The following is a 21,648-nucleotide window of genomic DNA, read 5'->3' as shown; positions in this document are numbered from 1 at the left end:
GCGGAGGAGTGCGTGTGTGTGGGAATATTTACACACTAAACTGTTGTCACGTGGAGCGCATGTGTTCAGTGAAAATTTGCAAGCTCATCTGCCAGTCAGATCAGAGAGGGAAAGGGAAAAAAAGTGGGAGTGGAACGAGAAACACACACACACATACACACACACAGCCCGACTGGAGCTTAGCCAAGTATTCCCATAGAAATCTCACACTCGCAGACTGGCTGCGGCCCCAAAGTCGGCGGTTTTGCACTTGAAACGGCGCCCGCTGCTATTTTTGGGCTGTGACCTGCTGGAGGAACCCTACAGGGAGAGACAGGAGGAGGACGCTGATTCAGGCTCCTGTTTTAACTGCCACACACACACTTAATGCATCCATGGAGAGAGTTTGTATGACCCAGGTCTGCTCTCCTAACAGGAAACAATCCTCTGTGGATGTGTGTTTATGTTGGCATGTGTGCCTCTACTAGGAGATTCCTGTGTATGTGACCCATGAGGAAGGTGTTTATTACCCAAGTGTGTGTTGTAAATCCAGAGTCTTGCATCACTGATCCCAAAGAGATGGCATTAATTAATGAAGAGACTCTGAGGACAGAAACGGTGTGTGTGTGTGTGTGTGTGTGTGTGTGTGTGTGTGTGTGTGTGTGTGTGTGTGTGTGTGTGTGTGTGTGTGTGTGTGTGTGTGTGTGTGTGTGTGTGTGTGTGTGTGTGTGTGTGTGTGTGTGTGTGTGTCACATTAGGGAAACTTCTGCAATTTACCTAAGAACTGTTACAAATTCATTTTGCTCAGACACGAGTTTGTCACAGAACTCTGTGAACAATGACATTAATGTGGAAAGTGCAAAGGATGAAAAACAAGGCTTTTCAGAAAGCATCATGGGACTGACGTCACATTTATATGTATGTTTGCCTATATATTAAGTAGGGCTGCCTACCTATCTAAATGTTAGTCAACTAGAAGTGACTTAGTCGACAAATTGTGTTAGTCTGTTAGTCAAAGAAAAAAAAAAATGGTCTCCAAGTCATGCAATCTGTAAGGGACAGCTCATTAACGGCAGTTTATTGTAGTAATTACAGTATGTCAGGCAGGAAATCCAAACTTTCACCTATCATCCAACAACCTCAAATATGGCTTATTTGAAACATGCAAGTAGCAACTTTACATGGCTGCTCACTTAATGTTAACCTAGATAAATGTGCACTATTATTAAGCGCACATCCAAGTGTTTGTGCAGAGTGTGGAAGCTAAAGTACAACGTGCTTATTGCATGACATGGAAGCGCCAGCACGATCACTTGCTTTTTTTCCTGATAACAGCAGAAACAACTTAAAATACTGTAATTTTTTGGTCATACAGATAAGAGTAACACATCATTCTACATGTATTTGCGTAAACTCACAATAACAAGAAAACATGCCTTTGTATAATAAAGAAAACAAATAGGATGCGCTTTCTGCTGTCTCACAAAAATGAACTGAAACCCAGCATATATAGGCTACTTGCCTCACAGACAGGAGAAATGCATCTATAGAAAGCTTGAAATGTCTACGAACCAATTCAAATTTAAAAGAAATACTCTACTGTTTATGTAATCCATATGAAAAGTTCATTACTCTCTACAGGTGCATTGACTATACTGCGGAGATAGCAAGGCAGCATCGTCAACATCTTTGCAGCCAACACAGACTCAGAAAACACTAGTTTATTAATAAATAATTAAAACGTCTCCTTGCTAAAAAAAATCTGTTGCCAACAGCCCAGACTTTTGCCAATATATGTGGGTGCAAATAATATTAAGAAAGAGCACATAGTTAATTTACATATATTACAGACATTGCCCATTTTCAACCAGCACTGTATTGTTACAAAGTTACCCTTCAGAATTTAAGGGATAGAATGCTAGATTGTGACCTTATTTAATATCTCAAGTTCAAACAAACTGGGAGAAACTGAGATATCCAATTACACAAAACATAGTGAGAGAATTTCACTGATCAATGAAATAAAATCTCTTCAAATCCAGACAGTTCTATCACACTTTTACTGTAGCTTCGCACAGGAACACTCTGCTATCATAAGAACAGTCATCTGACTGACGGCTGAGGGTTTCTTAACCCATTCTGTCCCGACAGGAGAGTCACATGAACTTGTCTGACCCTGTGATCTCTAAATGTCAGGGAGTCATGAGAGGTCAGACTGGGCTCTCCTGATGACACAGAGGTCAAGAGTAGCATCTCGGTTCACGGCATGAAAGCAGCACTGAGCAACATGTTATACTGTCTGAACAGAGCAATACATCATATTGCAGTATGTATTCACAGACTGACCCTCCAGGCTTCACCTCTGCTTGTTTCTTCTTTAGTTCACTCTCTGGTTGGGTTTTAAAACAAACTAAGATTTTTTTTTTTTTAAAAGTTGGAATACACTACATAATGTGTGTCCTGGTTTGCAGACTGGAGGAGTTAATGCTAGTTGCAGTCCTAACACTGCTGTCTGCGCTTTAATGCTAATCAAATAACAAAATATCACACACTATTCTTGACTAAGGAACTTTTGTAACTTTCATAAGTGTAGCGGACCCCATCCGAATAATGACCAAAACTTTGCTGATATTTTATAAAGTTTATATGGTATATGTCAAACGTCACGTGACCAAACCGGAACCCTGGGTTAATCACTTCCGCTTGCCGCTTCTAACAGTAGCTTGTGAAGGTTAGGACGTTTGTTATTGTTATTTGAATTATTGTTAGTCTTTTTTATTTTAATATCTGAATGTATGTGAGAAGAAATGCCTTTGTCAAAAGCCATAAAGTATCATAGGAGGGAAAATCCTAACAGTGATTTCTGCTGTGTACCTCAATGCACGATGTCATGGCAGTTCAATTCAAGCATAAATTTCCAGAAGGGAGACAATTCTTAAAAGAGGAGGCTGTGCCTATTTTGGAAGCATATAACTTGAAACCCTTGTCCATTTTGGACATCGGATATTCTCATTTTTGGTTGCTCCTGAAGGCTTCATGTATAAAACAGCGCAATTTCAGCGTATACTAGAGCGTACAGTCTAGAACCGGAAGCAAAGTACTATGGTTTACGGAACGCGGAAGTAAGTTGCGCATATACCCTATTGCATCTGTTTTCACTCCCATAAAAAAGAAAAAAAAGAGAGCTAAAGAAGTGCACATTAAAATCTCTCTCTCCATTGCATTATCAACATACAGCGAATTATGTGTTAAAGAATGTTAAATGGATCCAATCGATGTTCATTAGAAATTATCAGATGATGCAGCAATAATCCTGCTAGTATAATACTGATTTTATGCTGATTGTTTGCTGATTTGAAAACATGATCAAAATACTATCTATTTTGATGACAAATTTTCAAAAACACAGGAAGTGACAAATATCAGTATCGCCCAATAATTGTTTACTAAAATAGGTATCGGCCCCAAAAAATCATATCGGTGTATCCCTAATCCAAAGTATTCCCTTTGCCTACTGCAAATTTTAACTTATTTTTCAACAGGAGATCGAGATTAGAGATAACAACCTCTGTCTCTAACATTTTCTCTGCTGTACGTGTATAGAGCAAGTTGAGAGTAAGTCACTGATAGCACAAATATCTCATAGTAAAAGGATCATCCTAAAATAAACAACAACAAAAAAGCACTAAACAATGTCTCTATGAATACTATAAGAGTTTTTATTTGTAATATTATTGCTGTTATAAATAAAAAGGTGCAACTAAACTACACTAAATTACTAAACTGCAGTACTAGTTCTAAGCTACACTAAAGTAGCAATGTTTTTTTCAGACAGTTTAAAACTTTTTATGCTCTTTAGTTCGTTAGAATTATTTTTACATGCTGTATTTGTTGCCTTTTTTTTTTTTTTACATCAAAGCTTTTATTTAAAGACACTATAGTGATAAGACTTAGAAAATAAATCTCAAAAAATATATATTTAGCATGAAAGAGTTGTGATGAATATCAACACTAAGGCACTAAGGCAGCCATGTTTCACAGACACCATAGTGAAAAACAAGTTTATTAACTGAAAAGAAACATTATGTTGTGGCAAATGCTCTTTGTGATGTTTTATTAACACCAGTCCCAATGAGGTGAAGGAAAATCCTGTCAGAGGTAAGACAGCATGCACAGGGGATGTATTGTTCAGAATGCAGTCACAGGTTGTGTCCCAAATGATGTGCTCTACGCTATGCACTTATACTATGCTCTAGGTACTCAACCATCTAGTTTGTGAATTTTAGAAGGTTATTCTGTCATCCAGTATTGGAGTCTGAAAGCCCCTCCACCTCTGCTATGCAAAGAAAAGCTGCGACAGTTGAGTGCATGTCCAATGTTCCACACTTCATTTTTTCGGTTAAATGAGTGCATCATCCAGCTATTTCAATTGCACTTGTTCTTTTTGTCATTTTCAGTGTCTACACTATTTGCACCATTTACTACAAAATGGCATAGAATAGTGCATAAGTTTGCAAATTGGGACGCACCTACAGACTTAGTCTGACCCTTGCTGGCTCTGGATGCTGATCCACTCCCTCTCCTTTTCCTGTTCACTCACACACACACACACACACACACACACACACACTCGCCCATTCATCTGTTGCCAAAACGGTAGAATGAGGAAAGGCAGAGAGGGAGGGAGGAGACAGGGACAGGAGGAGATAAAAAAAAAAAAAAAAAAAAAAAAAAGCACACACGCAGCTGCATCTGTGAGGTTGCCATAGCAACTGTCTCCACGTGCTTGACACATTAGTGCAAAGTAGAGCCCCCCTCCCCCTCCGCTCCCATTCTCTGCCGCTGAGGTCACAGTGCAGTCACACACACACACACACACACACACACACACACACAGGCCTTCACCGGTCACTTGCTGTCAACTAACACTACACAGCATCACCATATCTGGATGAGCAACGCATGTCGCAGACGTCAAGTTAAAGCAAACCCAAACACACCAGGCCAGACATGCACGCATACAAATACACAAACATACAGCTTGTTGTAAGATTAACACAAATTTTTGCTCCTTACACCAAATCACAGCAGGATTTGGGGAACAAATGTCTCTTCCCTAGCTAGGGAGAACCCAAGTATAGTGTGCTGTGTCTGTACAGATGTCAACCATGAGGGGGCGCTACCAGCCCACTGACTGTGAGAGTGATGGGGGAGAGAGAAAGGGCCCTGCCTCCACCAGCGGCCATTACTGCTTCACTCTCAGCACATACACAGATACTCTTCTCGCACAGGCAAGCATCCCTGCTACTATTGCTCATATTAGGGTTAGGGATGCGCATAAAGGATGTGATATTCAATGACTAGCCAGAGACGAGAATACCAAACAGATTTATTGGTGAGCTCTTGTGACTTGTGTCAGTAAGCAAGAACCGAAAAACTACCCAGAACAGCCTAGCAACCATCCACACCACACTAGCAACCATCTAGCAATGTGCTGGCAACCATCATGGCTGTGACGTCTGCATGAGCAAGCACCACTCACCAGGACTGCGCAATTTGGCGAAATTTGCTATTTAAAATGCGATACTAAAAAACTCTTCCAGATTTGCTGTGCTTTCTTTGCAGGGCAGCGCAATTTTTCCTTTGATTACTATATATAACAAATTATATCAAGTTAAAAAATAATAATAATAATAAATAATAATAATAATAATGTTAATATATTATCTTGTAAAAATTACTGTAAAAAAAGGTAGCATTTAAGAAATAAATACAAATATTAACAAAAAGAAACCACTATTGTCATATTTCACTATAAAAAAATCTGAATTTCATAATTTATTTTACAGTACAACTGTAAAATTACAATAATATTGATGGCACATTTTTAAATGTTCAAATGTTAACATTAAATCAAACATTTGCTTTTAAATTTTGGCAGGCAACTGCAAGCAGCCCTTAAAAGGTTAGCTCTATTATATCTAGCTTTCTTCGTTAGGTGAATACGGAAGGCGGTCTGGCGTAAGCTAAAAATTTTACTTTATAACTTATTAAATATGGATATTTTTCTTACACAAATGCATTGCTTCGCTCCAGAAGGCCTTTATTAATCCCCCGGAGCCGTGTGGAGTATGTTTATGATGCACTTTCCTGAGCTTCAAACTCATTGGTATCGTTCACTGCCATTATAAAGCCTGGATGGTGTCAGGATATTTATTAATATACCTCAGATTGTGTTCATCAGAAAAAGAAAGTCATGTAAACCTAGGATGGCTTGAGGATGGGTAAAGCTTGAGGTAATTTTCATTTTAAAGTGAACTAATCCTTTAAAGAATGTCTTGTTGACAACAGCTGGTTTATTAGCACTTCTCATTAAAAATATGGAAAGATGGCTGCCGCATACTTCGTTCCTAAATGCATGTAATAACCGACCGAAACTCGGAGTACATGCAGCTGCAAACAGAGCCAAACTGATATACTGAAAACATCAGATCATGGGCTGCTTAAAAAGGTAGTGCTGTGCTTTGCTCTAAAACATGCAGAGAATGTTTAATTAGAAAAGCAGCCATATAGCGATTTATTTTTTATTTATTGTGCAGCCCTTCCATTCACATTGTAAAAAGAGTAAGTTGCACTAGCTCAGAAAGGAACTGAAAATAAAATAAGTGATTTTGTTTTATTTATTGAGCTTTGCTGGTAATAGCTGATAACTCACTTTTCACACTCTAGGGTCATATCCTCGTGTCACCCTAAAGTATGGATCTTTCCAAGGGCAATTTTCTCTTCTCAAATACTCAAAGTTAAACTGGCTGTTGCATTGCATCTCATTGTTTTTTCAGCATCTTCAGCCAAGTTAGAAATACTCCTATTAAATAATGCTTTCTATATAAACCACTTCAAGACCCCAGCGGTCTTGGCAATGTGTCTGGTGTGAACGCCCCCTAATCCACTCTGGAGAGCTGCCATAGACTGAAAGTCACCATGAACAGTGCTGATGCAAAATTGCTCTGATAAATAAAAAATAAAATAAAAATAAAAAAATTAAGCCCCATATTGGCATGTCTGTGCATAGTTGTTACTGAATTTCAATTGGTGTGAAATGTTTTTAAGTAATAAAACACATCGAGTAACAGAATGATAGTTTTCATTGCGGTCACTTCTGAGCATTTGTGCCCACCCCAACCTAAACACTTCTGAACTGTCTGCACATACCCAGAATGTTAATAAAACAGGGGCTTGGAATATATGAATATTAATGTGATTGAAACTGTTCACATGAAGACAGGCACTGTCGTTGATCATTTCTGCTTTGGTACCACACGCATGCAAGTGGTTACAGGTGTTGCTGATGCACTGTGGTTGATGAAAGCAACAGAGGGCAAATGACTGCTTACTTTTCCAGTCTTAGATACAAAAGTATTTTTCTCCACAGGAATAATGAAGAGTATAAGCCATGAACCAAACCAACCAGCTCTGAGATAAACACCACGGCATTTGATTCAAAGTAGGGCTATAGCTAACCATTATTCTGATAATTGATTAATCTAATTTTTTATTTTTTATTTTTTTTATCATCAAGTTAAATCTTTTTCTTTCTGTATCTTATTTAAAATATTACACTTCAAATCTAATTCATTGTCAATTATTTTCATTATTGATGTTTATCGATTTCCGTTTTATTGTTGCAGCCTTCTTACAGCCCTAATTGAAATTTGAGAACCTCAATTTATTTTATAAGGTAATAAAGTACCCATCCCACAAAACAAAGAAATTGATTAACATAATTTAATCCAAGAGGACAACAAAGTACTGAAATGTATTCAAAATTAAAAAGTTCAAGTTTATTGTAATATTTTTAACAATATACCAACATTGTTCCACTATGTAGGGAGACTGATACGTTTACACCATTAGTTTTCAATGTTTCATAGGACTGCTACTTTTGGCGCAGTGTTTCCATGGTAACAGTGACTTGATTGGTCTGATTGGTGGATCTCTCTTGACTATTATGGGTAATGGAGTTCTACACTGAAAATCCTGCAATTAAGCAGTTTAAATTAAAAAAAAAAAAATAAAAAAAATCAGCAAGTTGAAAATCACACTGACTATATGCTTTTAAGGAAACATACATCATCACTTAACCTCAGAGCTCCTGGCGTGTCTTTAAACCTCTTACACATTAATCACTACAACTCAATTTATCCATGGGGAAAATGAATGGGATTTTTCCGGAACCTGACTGTTGCGTTATATACCATGGTCACTCTCTCTAAGAGTGATTGAATGTCTGTGATTGGATTTACCAGTAAACCAATCAAAGCTGGAGCCACCGAGTCAAGGGCTGCATCCGAAAACTTAGGCAGCTGACTTGTTGCCTCGCTGCTCTATCAGGGACTTTGCAGGCAGCATGAGCATGAAGGTATCCTACGAAACTGATTCGGACCGACTTCTGAGACAGTGTAATGGTTTAATGGTCTACAGCAAATTAGAGTGTGTTTTGGTGATAACTAAGCAAATATTTAATTAGTACAACCTTAATTTCTCACTAAAATGACATCAAAAGTGGTCAAAATTGTATATTTACACACCAACCGCAACTTTCAGATGCCATTTTTGTTTTTCAGCTCAATTGTTACAGAATGTAATGCACAGGATTGTGGGATATAGGCAGCAAAGGATACATCTATATGCCTTCAAAAATCATTCAGATGAAAGTATTTCAGGGGACAGGAAGTGAATCTCACACTGGATTCAGACGTGATTTGATGCCTTCCTACCTTCCTCCGAAGGCAACATTTTTAAGCTTTCGGATGCAGCCAAAGTCTGATAAATACTCTCAATGTCTTTTGGCATTTCTCATAAATTTTGGTTAATAACTACACCAGATAAATATGTTCAAAACACTATATAACAACTAAGGGTTTCCATGAGTAAAAATATCCTTCAGTGACGCACTGAATCATTTTGTAAGCCAAATGTTATCACATCATATGGGCACCACCGTCAGAGCTGCAAATAAAAACATCTATTCACAGGCATCTGGACTGATCCATCGTCTCTCTCTCTCTCATGTTTGACGGTGTTGGGGAGGGGTTCTCTGTATGAGTGCATTAGGGGGTCTATTGTGTGGGTCACAATAGTAGCGGGAACCACAGATGCTTCTGTTAGGGAGGCAGCCGCCCAGTCTGGGTGAAAACAGAGGGAGAGAGAAGGGAGGATACTGGGGGGCTGGGTGCCTGACAGAGGAAAAAAACAGCCTGTCTGCCTCCTCTTCTCCAGAGCAACGCCCCTCCCACAGCAGAGCGGCCCCAGAGTCAGAGCTGAGCAGAGCACAGGGCCTGAGACATGGATACAACACAGAAAAACTGCTGGAGCTGTAGGCCAAGCATAAGAGACGAGAGAACTGAGATCTGCAAATAGGGATAGGAATCGTAAGCAATTTAATGAGATTCTAGTTGCATTTACACTTAATGATATTCTTTAACAATTCTTTTAGTACTTTTGAGAAAGGGCAAACATGCCTGAATAGCAGTACAGGAAATAGTTCAATATAAGTACGGCTTACAAGTATTTTAGTGAGATGTCCCGTCTGCATTTTTCTAAGGAAAAACATATCGCAGTTTTTATATCTGAACACCGTTATTTAAGTATTAAGCATTTTTTGATAAGAATCCACAGAACCGGGAATTTCAAGTTACGGCAAAAGATTTCCCTATAGAGTTCAATTGGTCAAAGATTTGCCAGGTTGACCAACAGAAAGCTGGTTGGTTTCAAAGTGACTTCTGTGTGAATGACACTTCCTACATCGCTACACTCATGACAATAGACAATGCACCTTTATTATTTTCATTAATGTGACATATTGTGAACGGGTGCATCCTGCATTACAAGTTAAAAACAGACTAAAATCAGTAGAACTTTAGAAATAGGATTGCATAAGCCACATTTCAAAATTGTTTATAAAAATAAATGAGTGTGCAAACCAGTTGAATTCCAATAGTTACTTACAGCAGCACATCCCTACACAAAACCTTGCCAAAACACAAAACACTTTCATTATAATCAAAATCTACATTGGAAGCATCCATCTGCTTCACACTACAGTTTTCTGCTTGCCACTTGACTTAAATTACACCACAGATATACAAAGGTATAAACAGTATAACAGAATCCTCCGGTTGACATCTCTACTATCACATGGAACATACTGCCACACCACCCAGCCCTGGGGATGGAGGCTGACGTTTAAGAACCACTAATGGAACTAAAAATTGTGAATATAATTGATGACAGTCTCTTTTTTATTTGAGGAAAAAAAAAAAAAAAAAAAAAAAAAAAGGAACTAGTTCTAAATAAGAACCAGTTCTTAATTCTAAATCCCATCTACAAACTAACAAGAAAAAAAAACCTTGAATAAAAACACTGTATTGATGCAATTCAAAAGTAGCGTATGGAAGAGGAAAGATGAGGAAAAACAGAAATAATGGGAGAGGCAGTAGAGGGAAAGAGAGAGAGAGTGCTGCAGTGAGACACGGCCTTTGTGCTGCCGTCAGCCGAGCAGGAGCGCCGAGAGAGAGAGAGAGAGAGAGAGAGAGAGAGAGAGGGTGGGGTGGGGGGGCTGGAGGGCTGAGAGTGGGTGTGTGAACGAGTGTGCGAGAGACAGACAACGAAGGGAGGAAGGAGAACACGATAAGACAAAAAAAAAATACAAGTGAAATGTATTTGATACACAAATCCTTTTAGAAAAAAAATTCTTAGGAAAGCATAAAATGCACACTAATACTGCAGCTTTTCTTGAATCCTGCTTGATTCTGTTAATTAAACTAACACACAGGACGAGGGAAAAACTGTGCAACAGAGAGCACATGAACAAGAGCAACCTCAAGCCCCTGAACATGAATAAGCCACGCGCACACAGGAAGACCCAGAATAGCAACAGGAAACACGCCCCAGACTCTGAATACTGCAACGGCACAGCCGCGCAAAACAGGCCGAGAGCTGCGCTGAACCACTGCCTTCTGAACAACATTCAGATCACAGAGAGAGCAATGAAAAGTTGAAGGACAGTGTTATTCTAAAAGAAAGCAGAAGAATAATATACTTATAAACTAGATTACATTTTCCGAAGAACATAAAATGTCTGTGTTTTCTGACATTTTTACACATTTTAAAAGTTAAATGCTTCAACCTGGTATTCAGTGATAAACACTGCAGTAGTGCATGTCAAAGTGCAAAACACCACCACATTTCGAGGGTGTTGTAGGTAATTGCCAACGCGTTAATATGTAAGTGCCAAGGTTTGTTTATCACATGGTCAAAAGTGTATCTCCAAACCTATTAAACCTTATTTGGTCCCATGATAAGGCTTGAGTCCCTCCTTCAATACACCTACTAGTGTTGTAAAAAATATTGATATTTTATACACATATATATATATATATATATATATATATATTATATATATATATATTATATATATATATATTAATATATATATATATATATTAATATATATATATATATATATATTAATATATATATATATATATATTAATATATATATATATATATATATATATTATATATACATTCCAATACTAATTTTCTGCAGTATCGATACACCGATACCAGCTGCACGATCTTCTCTCCAACAGCGATTTGACACAGACCTGCCTCCTCTCACTCGCCTGTTTCATTAGCTCTAGTTGAAGAGGGCCTGAATTTCACCGCAGGATTGCATAATTTTATGCATTTGCACTGGTTTCGCGCTCACACCCAAAGTGTGCACTAGGGTTGGCTCGATACCACAATTTTGGCTTTGGTACGATACCACAATCTAATACCGTAGTATCGGTATTAAATCAATATCACATAAGGTCTGAATTTCGGAGCAGGATTGCAAGTATTGCGCATAATTTTACTCATTCCTGCAGGTTTAGCGTTTATAATGCAGGATATTACCGCAAACATTTATTAGTAAATTAATCAACACAGATCATCAGCAGTGAATCAGCAGTGCCACGCCTCCCCTCACTCAAAAATGAGCAAATGGCTTCTGGCTTCAAATGGCATTGCATCTGCACTACAATTCGGCACCAGATTTTTAAAGGGGGCATGACCAAAAAAAAGTTTCAGAACCAGAGATGCAAGCTATTGTGATAATTACCCCAATGTAAAAACCAATACATCGAGAAAACATTAATGTGACAAAATTGTAATGGTAATTGATCGATGTTTATATGTGAATAAAAGCCTAAATTAAAATCTGTTCATGATACAAAGCGATTGTGTCTATTCAAAAGACCATTTATATGTATTACTGTTACAGTGTGTCTTGATTGCCTAGAATATCAATGTACAGACAAAAATTATGAGAATATTAAAATATCTCTAAGTCAGTTTTTCCCCATGATATCAAAAATGGGAAAATTGAGATAAAGTTGCAGTTTAACTCAAAATATATAAAAGTCAAAAATGATGATAAATCCATAATTGTGTAATAAACTTGCAATTCTAAGAAAAATAGGATTTATCACAACTATGAATTTATATCTCAATTCTGGCATGTTTCTCAGAATTGCAAATTTGAGGGGAAAAAAAAAAAATGTCAGAACTGCAAGATGTTAACTAAAAATTACAAGATATAAACTTGGAATTTGGAGAAATAAATGTAGAATTGTGAGATTAAAAGTTGCCATCATCTTATTTTTAATTCCGTGGTGGAAACGGGCTTCCATAACATTCCTTTTATCTCCACCAGGCAAAAATCTTATCTGATTATTCTGATAATTTGGTAAAGTATTATCACTCCACTTCTCAAGCTACATTTTTGAGACATGTTCATACCACAAACAATGGAGGGTTGAGCAATGACTGTTGAAATCACTAACTATGTATGAGCAAGAGCAATAGTCATGCTAATAATAAATATGAAAGCTACAGAATATGACAAAATAAAAGAGTAAAAAGAGGGCCATAAATACACCACTCTGCAACCAGACAGCACAACAATGAGAGAGTAAGAAGAAAAAAAAAGGAAACTTCAACAAAGACAAAACTGTTAGATGGGAAACTAAGTGAAAAGGAACAGGACAGAAAGAGAGGAAAGATGGATGGAAAGAGCCACAGACAGTACTGGAGCACTTGGCACTGGTGGTCTGTCAGGATGGGAGTGCTGGGGGAAAAATGCGGGTGGTCTTAAAATGATGTCAGCCACTGGGGTTCCTGTGTGAACATGGCTCAGTGTCTAACTTGCTTGCTCTCTTTCCACTTTTCCTCTATTTACTTCCATTTCTATTTTCATTCTCAATCTCCTACCTCAATCCATCCTGACGCCCTCTTTCTCCATAAATATCCATTTGCTTTCATCCCTATCAGTGTTTCCTATATAATTCAACTTTATAATAAAAAAATTAAAAAAAAAAAAAAGAAGGGAACTAGTTCTGAATAAGAGCAAATCCTTAATTCTAAACCCCAGCTGCAAACCTACAAGATATATACCCGTCAAGCATTTTTTTAAATACATATTAGATTGCATACAAGTAGTGATTATGATATTGTGATGTGTATCAAACTAGTGGGCAATACCCACAATGAGTTTTATCTCCATCTCACTGTATTCCAGCCCCATTTTCTCTTTGCATCTCTCTCGCATTCCCAACGGGCTGTGCCCCTGTGATTTGGAATTACTACTCCATAAAACCTTTCCACTGGGAGGAAGAGGGGGGGAAAACTAACGAGCGTGTGACTAACATGTGACCTTCCCCTACAGGCCTGAGCACATTTACTTATTATGCATCTTAGAATAAGATACTGCAAAAAGATTATGGATAAAGTTTAAGGGAGAATTCGAACGGAGCACTTACATGACACTGAGGATATTGACTTAGAAAGGAAGAGTGTGAGATATATAAAGGCAGTGGGGAAATGAGGGGCCGGGGGTGACAGACCCCTGAAGACACAGCAGAGTTTAGAAGTACAGAGGGGAGGCGGATACTGATTCGGATTAGCCGCACTTTGAGGAAGGGGCACAAAAGCCCGTCAGAAAGGAACTGGAGGAGATTAGAAAAGACCAGAGGGAGTGTTCATGTTCTCTCACACACAGAGAGGATATATCACTTCCAGGGCGTCCCACATTGAAATCCCAAGCTATTGGAAATCTCCCCACGCCAGATCTCTCTCACTCGTATATGCGGACATAAACACCATTATCATCAACCAAATGGAAGAGGATTTGATTTGATCCTCGACTGATATGAACCACACTGCATTGAGATTAATTTGGGAAATGAAAAAGAAAAAACATAATTCAAAACTAATTAATCAGGATCACAACAAAAGATGCCCAGTCTTTCTGCCTATGAAGACACAATCTGGGGAATCAGTTTTTTGGATTCAGATTCTCCCCAGTATCTGATCAGCTCCAGCTTTCTGTCTTTCTCTATCTTGGCATGTATCAGGATACATATGACGGAGACATTATGGTAAACCAGAGTGCGTCTACAGAGGAATATGCCAAATGGGTATTAAGTAAGACAAATGCAAGCTCATGAAAAGCTGTCTGAAGGTACAATCTTGCCAACAAAAACCCACAAGTCCAATTATTTTTGTTGTCAATATAATTGCCAATCACTGAATGTGGCTTCACACTTATTTAAAGCAGAAAGACTTTTAAAAGCATTAATTCATAAGGCACAGTGTACTGTGGTTGCGCGCTGTATCAGTTCAATAAAAGTTACTGACATCCCTTTAACATGGTGGTTCTCAACCAGAAGACCAGGGGCCCACTAGGGGCCCACTAGGGGCCTCAGCAAATATCTATGAGGGGCACAGGAAGATTTTAAAGTATTTCAATTAATTAATTGCATCTAAACACTTAAAAAAAAAAAAAAAAATCTAATTCTAATCTAATTAAAATAACACACTAAAATAAAAAATGCTACACAACCTGACAGGTTTTAGATCAATGAGGCCTTACTGTGGACAGGGCTAACCAAGCAACAAAATATCTCTTCACACCATGGTTGAGTGTTTTGAAGGTTATTGAGAAGTTCTACCCATTAGCAAGATTTCAGAATAGCATTACTATTGTCAGTAGCCTTATACTCACGTTTCACATTTATGTGTGTGGCCTCAGTGACATCAGTCGAAACAGAAAACTGTTTTGTAGGTAAAGCAAGATGCATTTTTTTAAAAGATTAAAAAATAAACTTTTTTATTCTTTGAATAGTGTGCAATGATTTCACCGATTTACACAAAAATGCCTTTAGAAATTTGGCTACAGCAGCCGCTACTAAATCAAACTTTAAAAAAAAAAAAATGCTGTAAATATCCTTCAGTGAAGACAACAAAACATGCATGAGAACAAACAGTTCACAGAGAGCTGACAAAGTGTACAGTTGCTAGACTTGTTCATTCGTTGCAGTGTGAAGCAACGACTGTCAGGAAACCAGCTGAACCAGTTAAACTTGTCCCCATTCACTCTCTAAAATGTCTCTGCAGTTGGCAGCTTTAATCCACATTAACGTTCATAAAATCAGACCTCAAAAACCAAATGAATACTTAATCTAAAAGATCCCAAAGCCTAATAATTCAAGGTGGTGGAAGCACTATACTTTTGTATTAGGGCTAAAAAAAAAACTTTGAGGCTACAAGTAGTAGAAAATGTAGACCCTAACACAAATAAACCCTGTAACAATACATATATGCCCAGTATTGTTTCTCAGCATGGTAGTACCATTAAGCTTCTAGTAGTTTTGTTACACAGCTGGATAACTCGCATGCAGGTCAGGGAGTGATTTGGAGGTGTTTTACCTTCGGTCTTGGTCGGGCTAAAGTTAGCAGTAGGGGCTAATCTACCATGAGAGCAGAGCATGTGGGACATGTTGGTGGTAGAAGGGGTCAATCGAGGGCTACATTATTGCCTTTCCTGCAGGCAACCATGGGGATTCCTTGGATTGAATAAAATCTCGGCCAATCTCAGTCACTGGCTACGTAAGAGAAATATATAAATAAAGAGGAAATCACATCCTGAGGGCATCCCCCACTGACAGAGACGAAACGATCTCATTTCTCTCACTCACTCATCCCCCTTTTACCTTCTCAAGCCCTCGAGCTCCAGTCAATTGGCATCTCTCTATTAGATACTTTTCTCTCTCTCTCTCTCTCTCTCTCTCTCTCTCTCTCTCTCTCTCTCTCTCTCTCTCATTAATTATCTCAGGTCATTTGGAAATTTTGGACACTCTGTTGCTCTGAATGAGCCATTTGTATCTGCTAACCTATAAGCAAACCCACACACATGCGCCATATTCTGAATGTTTTACACAGTGATAGTGATTCACTTCAGGTTTTTGCTGACCTGATTTCCAAAAGCAGCTAATCTTGTATAGCCGATTTTTGGCGTCCATGCTTATCTTGGATTGGAATTAACCTTCTAACCATCATGTAGTATGATATAAGGTTTATGCTGGGTAAATTAAACAAATCAGTAGCACTTAGGTGTGAAACGCTTACGAGCGAAACAAAATATACGTTTTTTTGTTTTTTTTTAGAGAATGATGCAAAAGGCTCAACGTTAAGGATTTTTTTTTTCTACTGGCCTGGAGGGGGCCAGTGGTTCAAATTTGTACTTGCCCTGTAAAACCTTTCACTGGCCCCACCAAAAAATAAATTTTATATAAATCCTCAATTCCAATTTCGATAGCACTGCAAAAACCACTATAAAGTTCAAGTGCATAGTCAGTAATAAAATAAGAAAAAATAAACAAATGTAACAGCCAATAAATGAACAGGCAACAGCACAAAACAAATACAAAAGAACAAACTCCTTTTTGTATTCTGGTGCCCACACAGAGAGCTGTCTGAGATGAGGCTCTCTGTGTGTGCGTGGACAGAAAACAGTACACAAGTACTGAATTGAGTTCCCTTTTGCGTCTTTTTGTGCATGAATAGTTTAAAAACGCTTGAACGTTTAAATTAACAAGACTTAAAAATATGCAAATAATAAACTTTCGTAATGACGCAGCACTGGCCTGACCGGGAAAATGGTAATTCTGTCAAGTGTCCCAAGCATCTTTCACAATGGCCTCAGCCCATCGGGCAGTCCTTATAGCCCTGCTGCAATAGCTTTCATGCAAGGCTGTACAGAACACAACCAGAGGATTCTGTCATAGACTGGTCAGAATTTCTACCCATCCAAAATTAACAAGTATGTTACAGATATGGCCTGGCGGTGGGCAGTGCTTATGCTATGTGCTGCTTAAGTGCAGTTCACCCTTAGCTGATATTTAAACATTTCCTAGTTGAAATCCAAAACATCGGGTCATTTCCAGATTCAGAGGCACTTAGGGTGTCCGATTCTGCACCTGGAGTTTAGCTCCAACCACCGCACCTGCCTGTAGGGTTTAAGCCAGGGGTTCTCAAAGTCCAGACTCCGGTCCGGATCCGGACACGGAGGGAATTCAATCCGGACACGCCTCCATTTCGCACTTCAAGAGCACTAATTGTGTTTACGGGATTAAAAGTGTGGATTTCCTACTTTGATAAACAACTTTGTTAAACTTGTAAATCATTTGTTTAGGTTTTTTTTTTTTTTTTTTTGGAGATGTTCCAAAATGAAAGCGAAGGCAAGATATTTTAAGTTTACCTGCGTGACACTGTTGTCATGACATCCAGCAAGCGTATGACGTAATCGGGTGGGGTAATCGGACGGGGTAATCGGACGACACTTCGCCGCAGTGAGCGTTTCGGATGGTTGAGGATGTCAGTTTCCAGGAAAAGAAAAGTTGTAGAAGAAAATAGAGTTTTCAAAGATGATTGGACAGAGGTAGGAGTTCATTTTGCCCCAATCCAGCACAAAGCCATTCTGTTTGATTTGTAATGAGAGAGTTGGAGTTGTGAAGAGTGGAAATGTCAAACGCCACTATGAAACAAAACAGACATTTTGTCGTTTTTCCACCGTCGGGCTGAACAGTTGTGCTTTCAGGTGAGCCTGGTACGGCATGGCACGATTACATGGTTGTCCGTGCTGAATCGTGCTAGTAGAATTCGTGAAGTGACGTCGCCACTCAGGAATGGTCACTTGTATGTTGCCTGGCTACCAATTTCTCTGTAGCTGGCTACGCTCTATTTGAGCGACGTAAACACAAATTAATAATAAAATTAAAAGAAATAACTGATCATTCTCCATAACGCGGTTTTTATTTACATCTCATATCATCAGTAAACCGTTGCAATACCAAGGCAACGACAGACGCTTTTGTATAACATTCCAAAGAGCAGCCATTATCAGCCCTGCAGTGAAAATGAAACCGTAACCGTACCAGCTGGCCCGGATCAGCACAGAATGGAATGGTTACATGATGAGAACCGTTCGGCCCGACAGTGGTTTTGTTCAGAAAAATGCTGACACTTAAATTGTAAAAATAATTTTTGCATTATTAATGCAATGTTTTTAATGTTATTAATGTTATTAATTAATTGTTAGTAATGTAATGTATTTTGAATGCAAAAGGCACTTTATTATAACTGTTGAAAATTCAGATTTGGACCTTTAAATGTAGACTTTGAGAAAACCTGGTTTAAGCAATCTTGAAGACCTTGATTTGCTGGTTTAGGCGTGTTTAATTAAGACTAGAGCTAAACTGTGCAGGATGGTGGCCCTTCTGGAGAAGGACAGGACACCCATGACTTAGGGACACATTTTAGGATATCTACCGCCCACAACTCACAAATCTTTCTCAAAGGTTCAATGCCAGTTACCGGGTAAGCTACCTTACAGCCACAGATCTGATCCCTGTATAGTACTGGCTATGACTACTGTCTTCCAGCCAATCACTATCCCAAAGGCACAAAAGCAATGTGGAAGCTGTGGTAGATACACTAAAAATATTTTGAGTAACCAAACAGTTGCATAGACTCAATGCAAGAGTGCTTACCCCTTAAGAACTTTAAACTGTTTAAAAAACTAGCATGGCATGACGTTATTCTGGTTTGAAACATTAATACTACTCACAGGCAGACTGGAAGGCCGACCCTGCATGCTCTCCTCTGGACCACTCTTACCAGACACCATGGGCTGATTGGAGGAAGGAGCTGAAGATTGAGAGCTGAAGGAGTCTTGAGAAAGCTCCTGAGGAACAAAGTGATTCCAAGATGAAGAAGCATTTTATATAATAAAGGCAACAAACTCAGCACTTGTGTAAGAATAGTTTTCATCAAAGCAGCTTCAAGTATTTGGATACTGTTATAACCTGTCATTTTTATTTTTGTTTTTACCTGAGGTGGTGGAGGAAAGCGCTGGAAGGGAGACTGCTGCTGTTGAGACTGCAGTGGAGGGGTCTGGGAGTAAGGTGAGGGCTGACCCTGTCCTGAAGGTTGCTGGGATGACTGAGGCGGCACTGAGCTGGGCGGCTGTGATTGTGGTGGGCCCTGCTGCTGTTGTGAAGGTCCCTGCTGCTGAGGAGGCTGAACTGGACCAGAGGGTGGTTGAGAGTATCCAGGCTGTGACTGAGAGCCTTGCTGGCCCTGAGAAGGACCCTGTGACTGAGGGGGACCCTGGGACTGGGGGTAGGGAGGCTGTCCTGATTGTGGAGTCTGGGAATATGGAGGTTGGCTCTGAGGGGGACCATGGGGGCCCTGAGGTTGCCCGTAAGAGGGCCCACTCTGGCCATGGGGAGGACCAGGAGGTTGCTGGGAATAAGGGGGCTGAGAGCCTGGTCCAGTGGAGGGCTGCTGGGGGTATGGAGACTGCTGGGGGCCTCCGTGAGGTGAAGGGCCCTGTTGTCCGTAGTAGCCACCTTGGTTCTGACCATAATTACCTGGGCCATGCTGTCCATAACCCATCTAAAGAGAACACAATAAGAACTAAGTACTCAAATTAGCAAGCAAACATTAATTTTGCAAAAAAACTATAAACTAGAGACATGATCTATCTGTGACCATCTGTAACTATCAGTATACGTTTTAATTCCTGATAACCAGATATGTGAAGCCAAGATATTCCATTATGGAAAAACCAAATTGTGATGAAACGGCAATAGCGATAGATCTTTTCTTCTGTATTGTGACGTACATTTAAGTTGACTGGATTTAGAGATGTGGGCTCAGTCAAAAGTGAACGTGAGCTTGCAGTCAATTGTGGAGGGGCGGAGTTTAAGCGGACTAAATTTGAGACCTGCTCTGCACCAAAGCCAAGTCTGACGTCTCACCGGAAGTTATGACACCGATTAAAAATTGTGTGATCAATTTTTTTTATGAAACTTATGCAAGGATGAATCTTTGATCTATAATATGCTTTTACAAAATAGAACGTGTGAATTTTCTTTTCATGCCGACAGTCACAACAGTGCTTTATTGTTATAAAAAATTTCACTATCATCATTTTCATGATTTAATCATCTGCTTTTGTTTATGTTTTATTTTCTGATTTGAAAAGTTCTGATTGAAGTGCTTTTCACTTAAGCTTTTCTCATGGGCATGTGGGCAGACAGCCAGACGATAGCAGCAGAAGGGAGAGGTGGTGGTGGTGGAGAAAAGTATAGCTCAAGGAACTGCTTGGAAAAAGTTACCCGCTAGGACACTTTCAGTTAAAGGAATGAACTGACACTTAATTTAGGGCCAGCGTGACTCGTAAATAAAACCGAAACAGATGAGTGTTAGACGTAAACTGCGTGTCTGTGAACAAATCTGTGCAGAGGTAGTCTGCAACCTGCAAAAAAAGCAGACTCGTTACAAATAAACATTCACTGGCTACTTAAAGCTTCCATTGAATGTATATAATGAGCCATAGTGGAAATTTTTATTACCATTCAAAAATAAAAAGCCAAAAATGTATGAATTAACATTATTCATTCTCAGTTTTAGGTTATTACATGAAAAATATTAACTCATCAAAAATCCCAAATATAATTATGAGAATCGACTTGCCAAGTAACTACATAAAACAGCAGTTAATGCAAGTCGCATTGTGAGATTTTGTGTTGTCATTCCACACTTTGTAAAGGCTCACAACAGCAGCAAAAAGACATAATTTAGGTTTCACTAAGACTGAGGTCGGTGTTTTCTACAGAGCTCTTATCCATTTGAACAACCAGGGCACACATGGGCTTTCAGGGAAATGCTTGAATTTCATTACTTTCAGTCAGCCTACAAAACAATTTGACCTTGCTGGAGAATGTACTGTGACAAAAGCCTGATGGTGACAAGCTGGGCACTTTCCCTCTCAAGGAAAAAAGGAAATATAAAAATGGGGAAGAAAAACACCTCTGACAGGAAGGTTTAATAAAAACAACCTGAAGAGCATGTTCTATGCCTTTCTACAAATGGATGGCACTCCAGTGCATCTGCTTACTCAACACAAGCACAATGGGGCACGCAGCACAAGTGCACAGACAACAGGATGAAGAAAGGCAGACACTTGAAGACTGCCACGTACAAAAATACGGGCGTACAAGGAAATCCCCAAGTGACAAACCCGAGCCTCACTGTGACCTCATAACAACCTTCTTTGAAAGCAAAGATAAAAAAACAAAACAAAACAAAACAAAAAAAAAAACAAAAAAAACAATGAGCTCATGCTGCTATGATCAAGAATGTTTTAAGACTATCAGAAGCCTTCAGTTTCAAGCTGAACTTCTGAAAAAAAATTTGGCAGCAGAGTAAAAGGTATGC

At 39.0% G+C, this 21,648-nt stretch overlaps 1 protein-coding gene across 2 annotated transcripts in view; it reads right to left on the bottom strand.

The window, feature by feature from the left end:
- arid1ab (AT-rich interactive domain 1Ab) overlaps positions 1–21,648 on the bottom strand; it is an 82,246-nt gene that overhangs the window by 31,975 nt on the left and 28,623 nt on the right. Inside the window, exons 3-4 of one of the 2 annotated variants that reach the window (XM_067361844.1) lie at positions 19,255–19,821; positions 18,992–19,108 (exon numbers count right to left, since the gene is read on the bottom strand). The exons of the other annotated variant lie outside the window; for it this stretch is intronic. Coding sequence (XP_067217945.1) covers positions 18,992–19,108; positions 19,255–19,821 — 684 coding nt within the window. The remainder of the gene's footprint in view (positions 1–18,991; positions 19,109–19,254; positions 19,822–21,648) is intronic. 2 annotated transcript variants of the gene reach the window in all.

This window comes from Chanodichthys erythropterus, chromosome 15 (assembly GCF_024489055.1).
Source record: "Chanodichthys erythropterus isolate Z2021 chromosome 15, ASM2448905v1, whole genome shotgun sequence".
Taxonomy (NCBI): domain Eukaryota; kingdom Metazoa; phylum Chordata; class Actinopteri; order Cypriniformes; family Xenocyprididae; genus Chanodichthys; species Chanodichthys erythropterus.
Note: the sequence above shows the minus strand (reverse complement) of the source record. Positions and strands in the feature narration are given on the sequence as shown.